Genomic DNA, 18,342 nt, shown 5'->3' on the forward strand with positions numbered 1-18,342 from the left:
GGCGGAGTGCCACCGACGGCGTGTCACCGAGTGCCACGGAGTGCAAAACTCTCGGCATGTCGCCTTTCGATTTGGAGTGAAGGCCTGGCTCGGGACAAGCGCCCTGCGGTCCTGCGTTACACCGGAAGCAGGAGCGGGACGATACCCCGCGCGAGGAAGCTGTCCATAGGCTGGCAGAGTCTCTCGCGCCAGGGGTAGCGACGAACCCGACGAACGGAGTTTGGCAGCAGCACTGATACTGTTACAGTGGAGTGGGCGTTCTCCGTCACTGGCCATCGCCGCACAGTGGGCCAGAAGACCGGTGGAGGCGGTCAAAATCATGGACGCGTTTGGAGTTCCAGATGAGCTTAACAGGGCTCGAACCGGACGTGTGACCCCACCAATGGATTCCTCGTTCGGAGAGCAATCCAGTCGGTTCGAGTCCTGCTTAGCGTCCTTGGAGCTCAAAATGCGTCTAGAGTTTTGACCGCCTGGGCCTGCTCGACCGGCAGCGGTCCGAGCCGCCTGGCAGGTAGGCAGTCCCGGACGCGTCCCTGTTCGACGGGACGGCCTACCCGCAGGGGGCCGTCCCATGCACGCCGACGAGGACGAGGCCCTGTTCCAGACAGCGTCGCCCTTGTGCGTGGCGGGGCCGGTCGGCGGCGCGGCGGGCATGGCGGGGCGGGTTGAGCACGCGCCCTCCCGAACAATCCACCACCCCTGCACCGCCGCGCCGCGCCACGCCACTGCAGTGCGCACCCCACTGCACCGAACCGCCGAACCGGCCTCGCCACCAGCACCACGGCCCCGGCCTGCCCGGGCCGAGCCGCCGGCATCCTGCAGCACGCCGAGGCCGTCGTCGTGCACGTGGCCGCCGCGGCGCACCGGAGAGGGTGGGGTGGGGGCTTTGTTTACATTGCGTTACCTGTGGTGCTCCCGGCCGTCCCGGCCTCGGCGCGCGCGGCGTCCCGTCGGCGACGTCCCCCGCCGTCATGCGGGCCCTGCTGGTCCTGGCCGCGCGGCCGCCGTCGGCGGGGCTGGCGGCGGCGTCACGCGTCGCCGTTCGCCGGTTGCAGTGTGCTGCGCGGAGCGACGCTGCGAGCCGCGTGCCAGTCGCCTTGCCGGGTAGGGCCTAACGCGAGCGGGGCGTACCGTCCGCTCCCCGCTACTGCCTAGCGCTGTGTGGCGTAGCCACGGCGTCGCGGTGCCGGGCCGGGCCGCGAGCGAGGTGCCGCGCCCGCCCTCTCTGTCTCTCTCTGTCTCACTCCAGCCCCGCCGGCAAACCCGCCACGCCGCCACGCCACTGCGACGAGGCGGGGGTGGGGGAAGCGCCCAGCGAGCCGCCCCTTCCGCCCCCAGCGCGGCCAGCACACGGATGTGCCAGATCGAAGGCCCCCACCCTGCCCCGCCCCTGCCACCCCTGGCCTCACCTCAACCCCCACCCACCTGCCCTCCCTCTCCCTCCGGGGCTGCGTCCGCCCGGCGTCCGCCCGCGTGCGAGAGAGAGAGAGAGAGCGGGCCCAGCGGCCCAGCGGCGCAGCCCATGGGGGTAGTTTCAGTTTCCGCGCGGCAGGTTGCACGCCGCCGCTTCATGACGCGGGTCCTGACGTCAGGGGGGAACTCTTACTCGAGCGGAGCGGACATGTCCTCAGAGCCCCGGTGACTTTCTCCTTGACCCTGACACGACGGGACGTCAGAGGACGACTTCTTTAGCTACCTGGCTGCAGCGGGGTGGGCTTGGCTCGTCAGGTTGGCAGCCCTGGGGCGGCATGCTCATGCTCGAGCGGCTAGGCAGGCTAGGTCTTCCCTCTCTCCGCAGCCGCGGTGCTCACGAGGACAAATGGTACAAATGCTTTCAATTTGCTATCAATTTGAATTCTTAAGAAATGTCGTGAACAGTTGTTCTGAGCTGCTTGACCTTTGTCTCTCTCCCTAACTGATGGAATCTGCAGGTTTGGCTTCATCCAGTCTTCACCTTATCTTTCTTGTAGGTAACTTTTAAAAAAAAGGACGGGAAAATAGGTTTGAAATGTACACAGAAAGACTAGAAAATTATGATTTATTGTCAGTTGAACTAAATTGGGACAAATTAAAAAAATAAAATGGACCGTGCGCAAAATGCACAACATATTGCTATGCCCATTTAAATGCCCTCTTCAATTTCACTTAAATACAAAATACAGAGATGCAGGCAAGATGTCATAAATAAAATTCTTAAGTAGTCAGTTGAGCATACAAAGGCGGGACACAAGAGACAATGTCTTTCATTTAGCAAGATTTCAAGTACATATGGCACTGATGTGATGTATAGAAAGTTAGAACAAGAACGTGGATTTTATTTGGGTTCCCTGACTTCTTGCAAAGCGGAACTCTCAGTACATCACATTTTCCATAGTTCTAAAATGGTGAAGAGAGATTCAAAAATTGTAAGAGACTTCAGCTACTAGCTCATTTTGTTAGAAGTTGCACGATTAAATAACAAGAAACAAAGCCACATTCAGAAACACTTGAAATTGAAGACAATTGCATGATTAATTACAGGATTAAGACGGGCAAATCAATAAGAAATGTCAGTAATATATTAAAATGAGAGGATGCTGTCACACTATCTTACACATACATACTTAGAAAAACAACAAACCCACAAAACACGAAAGTGTTGCATGAAAACACATCTGATAAATATTGTCTCAGCTTAACCATATAGTAGTCCTACATAAGAACCAAATAGGAAACACAGTACTCACAGTACACATCTGATAAGTAATGTCTCAATTTTTCCGTATTAGTCCTAAAAATATCCAAATAGAAACATAGTTATCATTCTTAGGGAAACAAAAATATGGTACATAACAATATCACAAAATTTGTATATCAAAAATTTGTAATTACAATGGACCATAACATTTAAGCTCTCCAAAAGTATGGATTGTTTTCCAATCTTCGATTGAAATTATCATACCATGTTTGAAGGGTTGATAATGGCACATACTGTTGTGAAGGGTTGGGAATCATTTCACTTTGAGATTGAGAAAAACTACTGGCATAGTTCATAAAGTTTTCTAACATTTTTGTACAGAATTCACGAAAGTTTGTTGCTGTTGAACCGTCAGCTGAGGTTACAATTTGGCTGATTTGCTGCTGAACTGATGTTAAAGGCTCAACAGATATTCCAATTTGAGCATTTTTGGACATCTAGAAGAGAAAACAAATAAACAGACAGGAGTGATTAGAACCACACAAATTTGACTATGCATCAAAATAATAATTTTAATAATTTGAATGGAAGTAGAATGGGATGAAAAGGATGAGAAGGGTTGAAAAGTCGTATCATTATCATACCATGTCTATTTCCAAAGTCCCGCGAATACTTACATGAAGAGCAAATGGGTTTTGACATCCAGCGCCAAGTAAGGAACCTTTCTTAAAATTTGAAACTTTGAAAATTGCAGATGGTTTCTCATTGGAAATATATCCCAGCAGTTGCCAATTGCACGTTCCTGTTGTGTCGTCAGGCCATCCAAAGAACACTGTACAATAAAACAGGAGTTAGAGGAAATATAGCGAATGGCTTACACTAAGATAATTGGTTAACAGCGCTGTATCATACCTACGCCACCCATATCTGGTGGGAATGGAGTTGCACCAGTTAAAAAGACGACAACATGGTTAATGTTATCTGCATCAGGAATGGTAGCTACCAGGTTGGTTGGAGTAAGTGGTTGAAAGTCAGTTTGAACCTGAGGAAAACAGTGAAAATACAGAATAAGTACACCTCAGCAGGGTTAAGTATGCCAGCAATGAAAGAAAGCTAACAGGAAACCAATGAACTTGACAGACTCGTCTTTGTAAAACGTTTAATAACACCCATAGAATAAACCAGAGATCCCTTGCAGTAGAGAAGCTTCCAGAATATTCCATGGTCCAAAAAATTATTGTTGTAAATGACAGACTGAGATTACGATTTTCGGGGCAAAAATGTAAAAATCCAAGAATTTGGGACAGTGAAAACACGTTAAATACTTATTAAAACTAAAAGGAAATCAAAGTAATATGATGGTTGACAGAAACCGAGAGAAGAATAACCTCAACTTCGTACACTCAACACTTACTATTCTCCCCGAAACGATTAGACCAAACATAGCCGGCACCGGCTCCATTTTGGATGGAAGTGCAACAGTGATCGGATTGTGCTAGGATTATCAATAAGCACTGTTCCGTTGAAACGGACAAGAAGTTAACAGAAAGAAACCGCAAAACGACTGAACGTAAACGTAAATACCGCTTGACGCACGAACAAGTGACAGGAGACAGACTATACCAGGGCTGCCACCCGTTTCCTCAGGCAGTCCTAACTGTTGTTCATGGTTTTGACAATGGACGATCGTTCCAGCATCTCTGAAAGTGTCAAATTCGGTAAATATTTGTTTAATAATGGTTCGTTCGTGAATGGTGCCCTCTAACTTCTTTATGCAAGGTTGGCAGAAACATCGATTAATCGAGAGTTAAATTTCTCATACTCACAGGAATCATTTGAAAGTTGGCGGTTTCAACGTGCGCGCACACCCCCAAGACCCCATTTGACTTCATTTAGTTCGTGCGTGTTTGTGTTTGTTCAGTTCAGTGATGTGTTTTTGTGCTCGCGCAGCACCACGTGTTCAAATTACGCTAAACTTTTTTTGGTCAAAAACTAGCTGACTTAGGTTAGGTGAGAAGGATGTTTGATAGCCTGTACGTGTTGTCAGAAGGGGAAGTAGATGTGTCGAAACAGTCAAAACGTTGCCTTAAACCGGCCGAGGCATAGAAGTAGAACAATTCTACTATCATTACCCAGCACATGCCTCTCTACGTCAGGAATGCCGCTTAACCTTGAGCAGAAACTCGCTGGGAACGCGCATGGAAATGAAATCCATCTTTTGCGGGGGAGGGGCGTTCGCGCCGAACACTGTTGTTCAAAGTGGAAGTTCGCGTGAGGCGCTCCGAGGTGGGGTTTCGATGATTTCATTTCCACTTCCCACAGCTTTCCACTTGTGGCTGTCCGCGAGGCAGTCCGCTCGCCCACCCGTCTGTTCGTCTTCCGTTCTGTTCTGGCTCAGACCTTCTTCGAGGTTCGTCGTCGTCGTCCCTTCTCTTTCGCACTCATGGTGCGTACAGGCGCGAGAGAGACAGAGCGATGAAAACGTTTCTCGGAATCAGTCTGCGGCGCCATTCATATTGGAGCGTGTCAAGAATTCGCAAAGTCGTGCGTCCGGGACAGACAGACAGACAGACCATAGAGGCAGACAGACAGCAGGCAGCCCGGGCGTTCGTTCAGTGAGACTAGGAGGAAGTATGGAGGGCGGGCATGTTTCTCAAGAAGTGGGGTTTGTGTGTGTGTGAGAGAGAGAAAGAGAAGGAGACAGAGGAAGAGAGAGTGAGAAAGGGAGGGAGGGAGGGAGGGAAAGAGCTAGCTAGTGGCACGAGCGTCCGAGGCCCGGAATGAATATTTTACTGGCAGCCCCGTCAATAATGAGACGAGTTGTCAGCCAACCCTCTTGACCCTGCATGGCGTGGCATGGCGGCATACCTGCCGCTTGGTCGCTCCGTCTTTGCCGCACTCCTGGGGCGTTTCCTTGGGGTGCGAGAGAGACCGAGCGACTAAATGACTCTTGGGAATCGCCGCAGGGGCGCCTCACAGTGGGTCAGAAGACGGAGGCGGCCAAAACTCAAGACTCAAGACTGGGTTTCGGCCGCCTCCACCGGTCTTCTGGCCCACTGTGGGATGGGCTGCTCGCCCCGTTGTCGGGCTCGGCCGTGGTGGCGGCCATCCGACTCGCCGCAGAAATATTTCATAATTTGGAGAATTAATTCATTCCCTTCGCGCGCGCAATGCTGGTGTGCGCATAGCTGAGAATTCTTAATAACATCGCCGAAAGAAAAAAAAAACACGAAAAAAGGGAGGAATAAAGGAAGCAGGCGTGCGAAGGAAGGAAAGAAAGATGATCTATAATGGAAACGTCCTTGTTTCTGTCTGGACTCGAGGGCTCCAGGCTCCAGAACTCCATGACTTCAGGACTGTGCTCCAGGCATGGCTCCGGCACTCCAGGACTCCAGGACCGCGTCCAGGACGAGAATCTGGTAAGTCTAATGGGTGAGGCTGGGCGGCCCTGGCTGCTGGAACGGCCCAGTTTTCCTTTCCAGGGTTCCGCTGCGTTCCGCTGCCGCGCTCGGCCACGCCGCTGAGTCGCAAAGTAATGCAATTAACCTAACCCCGGGTTTTGATTGTTGTTGTCGTCGTCGGGTTGTTTGACGGCGAAATATCGCTCACAGTTTCTCCCCGTCGACGTTGTGGGCGTCGCGATGAGCAGGGCGACGGAGGGGGCTCGGGGGCACAGGTGGGAGGCGGCAGCGGGGGCGGTAGGGGGCTGCGGGGGCGGGCTGGGGGTGGGCCGCGGGCGGGCGGGGAAGATTCGCCTGGCCACCGCGTCCCGCGCGTCCCACTACTGGCCGTGGCCATGACGCCGTGCCGTGGCCATGTGGCCCGGCGGCAAGGTCTTGAGGCCTTGACAGTGGCATTGCCGGCATTGCAAGGCCGGGCCGTGCTTATTCTTATTGCTACAAGCTTCGTGCCGCCTGGCCGCCGCGCCGCGCTAGACCAACTTCTGACGATCCCGCCGCCCCCTCGTCGAGGTAGCCGAGCGGCCCGCGCGGAGGCGGCCGCGGAGCGCCATGATCGGGGTTCGATTCCCCGCGGGGGCACAAAACGCCGCATGGAAATGGGACCATGAAATATGAAACATTCGGATGGGTTTGTTTTGCGCGAGCTCCGTAGATCCAACCGTGTTTGCCAATGATAATGCACGGCGCGGTGCATGCATGCATGCTAATGACGACTGTGTCATCATGCACAATGCACAGCGTGGTGGCTGCGACTCCGGTCCACTCCGTGGTCCCCACAGTGGACCAGAGGTAACTCGAGACGCGTTTTGAGCTCCAGAGTCGCTAAATGGTACTCGAACCAAACATGTAACCCCACCAATGGATTCCTCGTTCGCATAGCAATCCATTGGTGGGGTCACACGTTCGATTCGAGTCCCATTTAGCGAGTCTGGAGCTCAAAACACGTCTAGAATTTTGGCCGCCTCCACCGGTCTTCTGGCCCACTGAGCTGATGCAGTTGATGCAGTTCATGCAGTTGATGCACCCGCAGCCGCAGTCAAGACGCGTTGCGGCGGGACTCCGGGGCCTCCGGGGCCTCCGGGGCGTTCCGGGCGGGGCCCACCGTGGGGACAAACAACGTGCGCAGCATGCTGTACGCCTCTGGTAGGCGCACCACAGGCGCGCCCGCAACACTGCGGCGTCCCGACCGAGTCTCTCGGGCCGCGCTGCACCAGTTACACGGAGGGAGAGCACCGTGGAAAAAAAAACAAAGGGATGCACTGTTAAACGTCTTTGGGAAAAATTTCCCAAGATACGAATAAAATGCGAACGCAGTTTTTCTTAGTGTCTTGGGTTTTCTGTCTTCCAACTAAAAATCCAATGCTTGTTTCAACTCTTTCTGATTTCAAATGCGTTTTCTCAGTGCTAGTCGAAGTCAAGAGCGGTAGGCAACCACCGCGCTTCGCTGCATGCGAGTGTGGCGGCTTGCCTGCCTGCCTCCGAGGCGCTCTCGCTGTGCTCATCTCCTCCCTCGGGGTTCGCCGCAGCCAGAATTTGTCTCCGCAAAGTTGGTTTCTCGGCGGGGGAAACAAGAAGGTGTTGTTTTTTATTTAGCAGTGGCGGGGACGGATGAGGACTGGCCGCGCGGAAGGACGAGCGGCGACGAGCACTCCCCGACTCCCGCTGCCGAGGCGGCGGTGGCGACGCGGCGACGCTCTCGCCAAATTATGTCCCCGAGTTTTAAGTTTCTCGCGGCAATTGTAACCCCTTCCGCCCGCCTTCCATTTGTTGGGACTAAAAATAATGTAAAAGACGAGAGAAAGAGGAGTGCGCGTGAATTCTCCAGTGTGGGGGTGGGGGGGGAGGGGAAGTATGCCAAGGTCAACCCGTCTCTGCTCACTTGCCGGCAGCGCCCTGCCCGGACCAGATACGAGAAATAAGCGCAGGCAGCGAGAGACCGGGGCGGAGCGCCAAGCGCCACCGCGGGGAGAGAGAGAGAGAGAGAGAGAGAGAGAGAGAGAGAGAGAGAGAGAGAGAGAGAGAGACGTGGATCGCGGGGAAGCGACGCCGGGGCGAGCGAGAGAGAGAGAGTTCGAGCGTTGAGGTCGATAGGCAGGAAGTGCTGAGCTTCGATGCAGACCGCTCGATGGGCCGGGCCGGGCTGGGCCGGTGGGCAGGACGAAAGAAGGCCTGGAACCCGAGGGATGGCAGCCTGGAAGGGGGGCTGGAGGGGTGTCTGGAAAAGAGGCCTGGAAAGGGGGGGGGGGCTGGAAGAGTAGCCCGCTGGAAGAGACCCTGAGGGAAGGCTGCCCGCGGCACGGCACGGCACGGCACGGCACGGCACGGAAAGGGAAGGGAAGAGAGGCGTCCGACGGGAACCGGGAACCGGAAGCAGCGGCGGCTGGCGTTAAGGAGAGTTTGCGGATTGCAGGGGGTTTCGGGCGGGAGCCGGGAGGGCGGCCGCCCTCGGCTGGCCTGGACAGATGGATGGATGGATGGATGGCCGGGGCGAGTGAGCCGGAAAGCACAAAGCGAGACGGTGGCAGCTCCAAGGGGTGACCCACTGTGAAATTTTCTGTACTATGATGGTGGGAATGTGCTAGACTGTGCTAGATCTCTGGCAAATTTGCTCACTGGAGTTTTTGCCTCCTGAATGTGGAACGTGTTCAAATGTTGTGCAATGAAAGTGGAAGTTGTTTCTCTCTCCACGGCAACCTTTCCGTCTGCTCGGCAGTCAGACTCATTCGGCGAATGACTCATCAGCGCGGTGTGACTAGTGCCGGGTGGGGTGGCTGGCTGGGGTGGAGAATGTGCGGCTTGTCATCGTCAAGCTGAAGGGTGTGGGTTGGCGCTGGGGTTGGGGCCGGGGCCTGGAGGCGCGGTAAAACCACAGAGGGCATAGGGAGCATGCCAGGCAGGCCCGAGCTAGGGCCCGAGCCCGAGGCCCGCCCCTCCAAGATGACCGATGCGCAGCCCGGCAGGCCGCCCCAGCCACTGCTTGGCATACCGCGTCGCGCTCGTAAAATTCCTCGGCCGGCCTTGTGTGCGTGCGCGCGCGTCTGTGTGTGTGTGTGCGTTTACGTGCGTGGCGTAGGGCGCTGGTGACAATGCTGGGGGTACAATCAGAAGTAGGCCACGCTAGCACGGCCGTGAGGTTCGCCGTGCCGCCCCCGAGCCGCCCCCGACACCGACCCCGACGGCCCGCCCCCACCCCGCCCCCGGCCCTGCTGGCATGGCGTAGCATGGCGGTGCGGCCCGGCCGCCCCACGGCCCCCGCCGCCCCCGCCCCTCGCCCCCATGCGGCACGGAAGGCCGGCAGAGCGACGGCAGAGCCTAGCGTAGGGCGGCCTAGCGCGCCGGCGCGAATCGAGCGGCGACTGGGGGCGGGGTGGGGCGCGGTGGGGCGGGGTGGGGCGGGGCGGGGCGGGGTGGGGCGGGGCGGGAGCCGCGGGGGCATGGGCAGGCTGTAGTCCAGGCAGTTGGCCAGGGCAGCCCGTGTGCAGCGTACGCCTGGTGTTGGCCGCGGCACGGACGGCCCAGGCGGCCCAGGCGCGACGCCAAGGCGCGAGGCTAGGCGCGAGGCTAGGCGCGAGGCTAGGCGCGAGGCACGGAACCAGCAGCCAGCCCAAGCAACCACGGCGGTGGGACAGGAACGGGAACAGGGCGCACGGACCGTCGGTCGCCTGTAGCCGCGCCGCGCGCCGCCCCGCCCCACGCCGCCCCGCCCCGCCCCGCGCAGCCCCGACACTCAGCAACACAGGTGAGGAACAAGGTCAGCAGCGGGGAAGACGCGGACGCACTGGCCGTGCTGGCGACGGACGGACGGACGGACAGACAGACGGACGCGCGCCGTGACGTGACCGAGTCTGCACGTGCTGGCCACGGCGCCAGGGCGCCAGGCGACCGAGGTGGGCGTGAAGCGGGAGTTAGCCGAATTTCCGCGCTGCGTTTGGCGCCAACCGCGGCGCCGTCGGCGCAGCAGCCGACGCGGTGTCAGCTCGGCAGGAGCTGACACTCGCGCGGGTGTCAGCGGCGGGGCGTCGCGGATGCCGTACTCGTTCGCGTGGAAGCGGCGGCCCGCTGATCCTCTCCCGGTCCACGGTGTCAGGAGGTTGCCCATACTCGGGAGTGGCGTGTCGGCTTCGGCGTCAGCTACCCGCTGTCAGTGGTGTCAGCTCGCCTCGGTGTCAGCGGGCTGAGCCATTACATTGGTGGGGTCACACGATCGGTTCGAGCCCCATTTAGCGACTCTGGAGCTCAAAACGCGTCTAGAGTTTCGACCGCCTCCACCGGTCTTCTTGCCCACTGTGCGGCCCGGCCCCGCCACACGTCCTCCAGGACTCATCTTCCCGGACGAGGACTCGCCGCGCTTGCTTAGTGGCCGAATGGCCCGATGGGCCCAATGGTTACTCCAGCGGTTCTCAACCTTTCTCGGCTCGCGACCCCAAATTTAAAGCCAAAAATTTCCGCGACCCCCAGGAAAAATTTCGCGACCCCACGGGACCCCTCCTTTAACATGCCACGGCGTCTGATCCGAGGCGGGCATTTTGCTCCCTCAACGGGCAACTGGTCTTTGGACCTTCCTATAGCATGCCTTTGTTACGGAGTGCAATTATCAGTCTTAGTTAGGGAGCAGTATTGTCTCAAAGTTGGCCGAAACGGTCAGCAGTGTCTTTGAAAAATCGTGTTTTGGGCCGATTTTAAGCAGCCACTGCGTCTGATCCGAGGCGGGCATTTTGCTCCCTCAACGGGCAGTTGGTCTTTGGACCTTCCTTTAGCATGCCTTTGTTACGGAGTGCAATTATCAGTCTTAGTTTGGGAGCAGTATTGTCTCAAAGTTGGCCGAAACGCTCAGAAATGTCCATGAAAAATCGTGTTTTGGGCCGATTTTAAGCAGCCACAGCGTCTGATCCAAGGCGGGCATTTTGCTCCCTCAATGGACAATTGGTCTTTGGACCTTCCTTTAGCATGCCTTTGTTACGGAGTGCGATTATCAGTCTTAGTTTGGGAGCAGTATTGTCTCAAAGTCGATCAAAACGGTCGCAAGTGTCTTTGAAAAACCGTTGTGACTATTTTGGTCAACTTTGAGACAATACTGCTCCCAAACTAAGACTGATAATCGCACTCCGTAACAAAGGCATGCTAAAGGAAGGTCCAAAGACCAACTGCCCGTTGAGGAAGCAAAATGCCCGCCTCGGATCAGACGCAGTGGCTGCTTAAAATCGGCCCAAAACACGATTTTTCATAGACATTTCTGAGCGTTTCGGCCAACTTTGAGACAGTACTGCTCCCAAACTAAGACTGATAATTGCACTCCGTAACAAAGGCATGCTAAAGGAAGGTCCAAAGACCAACTGCCCGTTGAGGGAGCAAAATGCCCGCCTCGGATCAGACGCAGTGGCTGCTTAAAATCGGCCCAAAACACGATTTTTCATAGACATTTCTGAGCGTTTCGGCCAACTTTGAGACAATACTGCTCCCAAACTAAGACTGATAATTGCACTCCGTAACAAAGGCATGCTAAAGGAAGGTCCAAAGACCAACTGCCCGTTGAGGGAGCAAAATGCCCGCCTCGGATCAGACGCAGTGGCTGCTTAAAATCAGCCTAAAACACGACCCCAGCATCGCCGCGACCCCTTAAAAAAATTTCGCGACCCCGCTTGGGGTCGCGACCCTAAGGTTGAGAACCACTGGGTTACTCGGATAGGACGTGCCGGCTCACTGTGGGCTGATGCCGAAATGGTGCTCTCTCTGTCTCTCTCGCACTCACGGGCCGCCCCGTTGCGGTGCGAGAGAGACAGAGCGACGGACCGCTGCCTCCGCCGCCCCCACGGCCCCACAGCCGCCTTGAGCGCGGCAGTGACCCTTTCTCTCTCTCTCATCTTCCACCCCCTTCAAACGCACATAACGCGAAAATTGCCACGGCACTCGTCGGCGCGTCGCGACGGCTCAAGAAGGCGGCGGATGGCGCGGTCTGCCCCCCCTCCCCCCTCCCACTCCCCCCACTCGACCCCCACTTCCTCCCAGGCCACTTTCCCGTCCGGGCCGAACCTGATAAGAGAGCCAACATGCATGGGAGCCCTGCGCCCACGGCACGCCGCCACGCCAAAGCGCGGGCAAAACGGCAAAACCAAAAGTGACTGCCGCCCGAGAGGGGGGCTCTGTCTCTCTCGCACCTTTACGGGACGCCCCATGAGTGCGAGAGAGACAGAGCGACGAAGCCGACTCTCTCGGAATCAGTCTCCTGCTGCGCTGGGCGTTAAGGTTGCACGTGCGGCCCATACGACGACGCGGCGGCCCGGAAAAACCTCCAGGACGTCGTCCAGGACGTCCAGGACATCAACCTCGGTTGAGGGCAGTAAAGTCCAGTGCTTACGTCAACCCGGGCGGAGTGCTCGTCAAGCCAAGCCTCTAGTGTGATTATAAAATCCCCGACTCCAGGCGGAGTGTACCGCTCCGGAGTTTCCAGAGTACGGCGGCTATTTTTTTTTATCCCCCCTGCATCTTGTGTTCGCGCAGGGCCGTGCCTGGGCTGTGGCTCGGCTGTGCCTTGCATGTCGGGCTGCGGGCTGGCTCCAAAACGGGGTTCCCGCCGGCCTGTCTCTGTCGCACCTGTGCGGCCCACGCTCCGTGAGTGCGAGAGAGAGGGAGAGAGCTCGCGGAATCAGACCGCCGGGCGGGGCCGGGCAGGGCAGAGCCGGCTCCCCCTTTCTTGCGGTGCGATGTCTGAGAGGGGCGTCGCACCCCGCGACCCCACCGACCCTCCAGGCCCCACCGACCCCTCTGGCCCCTCCGACCCTTTGGCTCCAGCCCTGCGCCCTGCCCTTTCCCTTTCTCCCCCCCAAAAAAACGAAGAAGGATTCCGTGTGCTGCGGTCGGCCTCCCCCCTTTCTCTCTCTCTCTCTCTCTCTCTCTCTCTCTCTCTCTCTCTCTCTCTCTCTCTCTCTCTCTCTCTCTCTCCACACGGTAAGTTGTAATTGTGTTGTGTGTTGCACACCGTAAATGAGGCGCGACAACTCGTGACGACGCAAATTGCATCGCTCACAGCACAATTTGGAAAGTCCCCGAGTCCCCGGCGAACGACTTTGTCGCGCCGCACCGTGCGGTTTCACCGGTTTCACCCTCACCAGGTTTCACCCTGTATTTCGCCCTGTTTCACCCAGTATTTTAGAGCCAGGGTTGCCAGTTTTTGGCATCCAAAACGGGGCTTGCCAGTCATGCCCCGGATGAGACGACGAGACTGGGACGCGGCCAGACTACCACACTGGGAGACTACGAGACGCCCATGACTGATTGCGGCTCCATTTCTGGGTCGCCCTCTTTTTGGCGCCGTTTTAAACGGCTGTCTGGGGCGCCCGCGCGTGGAGCGCGCCAATTCGGTGCTCAGTGGTGCCGGGCACGGCGTGGCACGGCGCGGCACGGCCATGGGGCTCCATGGCGAATTCCACGAGGACTGGCGCGCCATGGCGGGGCCGGCCTGCAAGATGAGAAGCGGGAAGATGGAGTCGTGGGGGAACGGCGTGGCCGGGGTGGCCGGCGGGCCGAGGGGGCACGGCCTGCAGACAGATTCCGAGGGGCGTTTTTGCCGCCCTGTCTCTCTCGCACTCACGCGGCGCCCCGTAGAGGTGCGAGAGAGACGGAGCGTCGGCTCTCGGAATCAGCCTGCGGGTCCGAGGCCGGCGAGAATGGCTGAGGCCGTGCCGGCCGTGCCGGCCGTGCTGGAGACAGCCGCGCCCTCGCCCCTTGAGTTAAGCTCGGGGAGGGAGGGGGGCGAGATGGGGTGGCCGAGGCATCATCAGCGACCAGCCACTCAGGGGAGCACCGGGCCCGGCCGGCCCGGACGGTGGTACGTCCGCCAAAGGAACAGCAGGGAGCTATCCGAGTCATTATACCGTCCCCCCCCTCCGCCTTTTTCCCAGACACTGCAGGCCGCGGCGGCCCAGGCATGGCGAGAGCTCATCATCCTGGCTGCCCAGCCGCGCCACCTCACTCGGCGCGGGTTCGAATACCCTGTTCCAATCATCGTTTTTGCTTCCCTTTTTGTGTTGTTCGTTTTACTTTTACTCACTACCCGATCCTCTCTCTCTCTCTCCAAAATCGTTTTCCCATGTATCATTCATCGTTTTACCGGCGCGCTCTTTTTACTCGCGCTTCGATATATACACACAGCAGCAGCGGTGTCGCGGCAAGCCAGCCGCGCGGCGGCGGAAAAGAAAACAAAGAAAAAGAGACGGAACAAAAACAAAATTGCGGAAAAAAAGGAGCGCGATTTTGCGGGTGCCTCGCCACGCCACGCCACGCCTCGCCACGCCTCCCAGCCCGCAGCCTGCCAAGTGCATGGCATAGCGTGGCAAAGCCGACACGTAGTAGTTGTCGGGGCCCCTCGGAGGGGAAGCGGCGAGGCAGGTGGCCGGCCGAGCAGTGCCGAGTTAGCCGTGTTCGCGTAGAACGATAAAGGCGAGGGGGAGGGGGAGGGGGCCAGTAGGGGCCCCCTGTCCCGTAGAGGGAACACGGACTGCACTCCGCCCGCCTCCCCCCTCCCTTTTTTTTTGCCGTCGCGCCGCTGTCAAACTTACTTATTGGCAGAGCAAATGCAATAATGTTCCGTCGCTCTGGTGCACTGTGACCGTCACAATGTCACGGTCACGCTTTTGACGGTCACGCGGTGCTCGCGGGACGAAGAATGATCGGATAGGCCAAGACAGCGCTGATTCATTGCTGATTTATCGGTGATTCGTGGCTGATTCATTGCTGTTTCATTGCTCATTCATTCGTGATGCATTGCTGTTTCATTGCTCATAATGAGAATGAATTTCATTCTGAATCATTCTGATTCATTGCTGATTCATTTCTGACTCATTGCTGATTCATTACTGATGACCGTGTCTCTGTGTTTGCAGGTGAGGACTCCGTCCCCCGGTCGTTTTTGAGTAGCCGGGCGTTGCTGCAGCGGTTGTCCCTGGCGGTGAGTTGAAGGTCACGTGGTCTCCTCGTCCAGTGCAGTGGTGCAGAAGACGTGCCACAGTGGGCCAGAAGACCGGTGGAGGCGGCCGAAATAGACGCGTTTTGAGCTCCAGAGTGGCTAAACAGGACTTGAACCGAACGCGTGACCCCACCATCGGATTGCTCTCTGAACCATTGGTGGGGTCACGCTCAGTTCAAGTCCCATTCAGCGATTCTGGACCTAAACCCTTCTAGAGTTGTGGCCGGCTGCGCCGGTCTTCGGGCCCACTGTGCGTTCTCAGGCGACGCGCGCAGACTTCGTCGACTTCGTCCCCCGAGCATGCCGCCTGCGAAGCCCAGGTAGGCAACCCAACGCACAGACGCTCGGCGGGCTGGCCTACCCTTCGCGCTGCAGGCGCTTACAGTGTCGTGTAGTTCGTGTCGGCATTATTGCAGTCACGTGAGCACTGAGCGCGGCTCAGGACATGAAAGCCTGGTTCGGGCCGTGGGACACATTTAATCTGGATCACATTTCGACCTGTTTGTGCACCACCGCGGTGCACGGCCCCGGTGTGCCGACCTGGCGACTGTTCCAAGTTTGCTTTACAGAGCCGCCTCGTCAGCCTAAAATTAATTCTGTACAATCCGAGTTTCGAACTGCTGAACTTGACGCAAGGAATCGACGCCCACGTACGCCAAGTTGGGGTGGGGGGAAGAGGGGGGGGGGCGATACCAGGGCAGACAATCGGAAGCACTTGTAATCCAGTGCTGATACACCGGGAGCATTGTGCTCCCTCGGGACCTCCGCTGTTCCTGGAATGCGAACAAAGAACCTGTCTGCATCGCGGGGCGGGGCGGGGCGGGGTGGGGCGGGGCGGGGCGGGGCACCCCGCCTTGCGGTCGCGCCGTTTCGCGGGTTCGGAGCGGAACTTTGCCTTTGCCCTGCCGTGTACCTTTACTAATCTAAAGCCCCTGCAGTGGCTGGCCAGGCGGGGCCAGGCGGGGCCAGGCCTCAGGCAGCCTCGGGCGCCACGCCGCGGCCCTGATTAGTTGGCCGCGACTGTAGACGGAATGGCAAACAGGCCAAACAGCCACCGACGCCAATTTGTTCCCAGTGCACCGCGCGGTGCCGCGTGGCGCGTGGTCCGTGCTCTAAAAGACTATGGAGTTACTTCCCGAAAAGAGAACAACAACAAAATTTACACGAGGACATCAGCAGAGATTCTTGATTAAAAAAAACTGAAACGACTTTGTTTTTAAGCCAAGCAACATGCCGCGTAAAAAATTGTCTCAGAAAAAGCAATGAAAACTCGATTGTTTTTCGTGTGTGCTATGGCTTTGTTAAGTGCTTTGTTTTCATCCACACACACACACACACACACACACGAGAAAAACAAACAAGCAAACACAAGCGCACTGGAGTGCGCACGGCGTGGTGTTGCTATTGACATGCTGCCCACCCCCGAACCTGAACTTTGAATAATAAATGATGGTTTTTAAAAAAATCAATGCGGGTGTGTGCGGTATGCACTCGGCTCACGAGAGGTGCACGCAAATGGCCGAATGGGGCCGCGGCGGGAGATTTCTAATTTAGATTGGAAGGCAGGAGCCAGTCGGGAGTGCGTCGTGGTTTCAAATTGGCGCGCGTTTGAGGCCGCCGAGGGGGAACAGCACTCGATAAATTTAAACACATTCCATATTTATTTATGTGGCAGGAACGCCTGCAGTTTGGTAACACGTCTTGACACATCTAGCACGTTCTCACGACGTTTTACAGTGTGCCCCGTTCCAATGTTGGCGACGGCGGTCGCCCCAAGGCGTTGCCCACACTCTCAGCACATTTCCGAATTTTTGTTCACTTTGTCAGTACCGTACATACGCAAGTAATCTCCGCAGACATGACACGTTTTTTTCGTTTCTTGAATAAGACACGGACTCGCATTTATTCTCTGACTTTTTTTAACAGTGGATAGTGGATTGCCCGACCGGAAACCTGTCGGCCTGAAGATCGCTCTGCCCCTGTTGCACGCTGTCGGGGTGTGGCGGGGCGGGGCGGGGCGCCGCTCACATAGTGCCTGCTTAGTTGTTTGCTTTCCACGCCCCGGCTGCCTCCGTTTTCAGTGGAGGATTCGCGCGCGTTTTTTCGTCATTCCGCCATGGGACGTCTCGTATAGGTACGAGAGAGACAGAGCGACGAAAACGACTCTCGGGATCTGTCTTCGGTGCCTTCCTAACCCGTCTCGGCTACCGGCTACTTTGATGTAGCCGAGTCTTTGATCTGGCCCGTCCTGCTGCTATGGTATGTGCGTGTGTGATCTCCCCCGCCCCCTTTCCAACCCCATCGCCGCCCGTCGCCCACGCACTGCCCCTGCCCCTCTTGATTGAGCGGATTGCACCCACAATTGGCCGGGATACTCGCCCCCCCTCCCCCCGCGGGCCTCCCTGCCCTAGACCTTTCGGACCGTCGTCGCCCGCAGCCCCGCCAGACCCGCCAGCGCCGCTCGGTCGATGCAAAGAGCTGCCGGGATCGCCTCCAACAACGCCAGTGTCGTCTGCAGGCTGATTCCGCGAGGGCCGTCCTCGTCGCTCTGTCTCTCTCGCACTCGGGGCGTCCATTGTAGGTGCGAGAGAGACAGAGCGACGAAAACGACTCTCGGATCAGTGCGGCAGTGGCGGATCCAGAGTCGGCCTAAGGACGGGGGGGGGGCAAAGCAGCACTTTGTGCCTACTTACAGTGGCGCTGGGCTGGCCGAGCGGCGGAGTGCCCCTATGACTCCAGTTTGGTTCTCTTTCAAGCGAGGAATCATTCGGCAACGTGTATGCTGCCAGAGGTACCCTCGCGAGTTCCCCATCTTTTTCTGATAGTGTCGTTCCTTCCTGCTCTCCGTGGCACTTTGCAAACTTAGATTCCCCTCTTACTTTTCCCTTTTTTACCCGCCGAGTCTTCTTTTCCTCTTTTCCCTTCGCGTGGGAGCCGGACGACCAGATAACGTCTCCGGGCGACTAGAACTCGCGCGTCGAGGGCGTAGCGGAGTCGGTAGCGCGCGTGGGCGGTGGCGTGGGCGTCCCGCGTTCGATCCCCGGCAGATCCGCCCGCCTTTTCTTCCCGATTTTCCCTTCCGCCTTTGTGCGCGTCGGTGCGTGGGAGAGAGACGGCCAATTAACGGTGTGGGCGCGGGACGAGCCGCGTGGACGCTGCAGACGGACGGCGTCTCGGCGGCATCCACCCTCGTCGACGTGAACGGTGTACGCGACGCGAACCTAGCACGCGCGACGTGGGCG

General features: G+C 57.4%; 1 protein-coding gene across 1 annotated transcript; it reads right to left on the bottom strand.

Moving 5' to 3' along the window:
- Positions 1-2,021: 2,021 nt before the first annotated feature.
- Positions 2,022-4,301, bottom strand: LOC117652089 (protein OPI10 homolog). The gene is made up of 4 exons (XM_034396757.1): positions 4,092-4,301; positions 3,590-3,719; positions 3,355-3,509; positions 2,022-3,174 (listed from the first exon to the last, which is right to left on the bottom strand). The coding sequence occupies exons 1-4, from the start codon at positions 4,137-4,139 to the stop codon at positions 2,887-2,889; spliced, it is 621 nt and encodes a 206-aa protein (XP_034252648.1). The 5' UTR covers positions 4,140-4,301; the 3' UTR covers positions 2,022-2,886.
- Between the last annotated feature and the right edge of the window lie 14,041 nt (positions 4,302-18,342).

Source organism: Thrips palmi, unplaced genomic scaffold (genome assembly GCF_012932325.1).
Source record: "Thrips palmi isolate BJ-2018 unplaced genomic scaffold, TpBJ-2018v1 HiC_scaffold_6, whole genome shotgun sequence".
In the NCBI taxonomy this organism is placed as follows: Eukaryota; Metazoa; Arthropoda; class Insecta; order Thysanoptera; family Thripidae; genus Thrips; species Thrips palmi.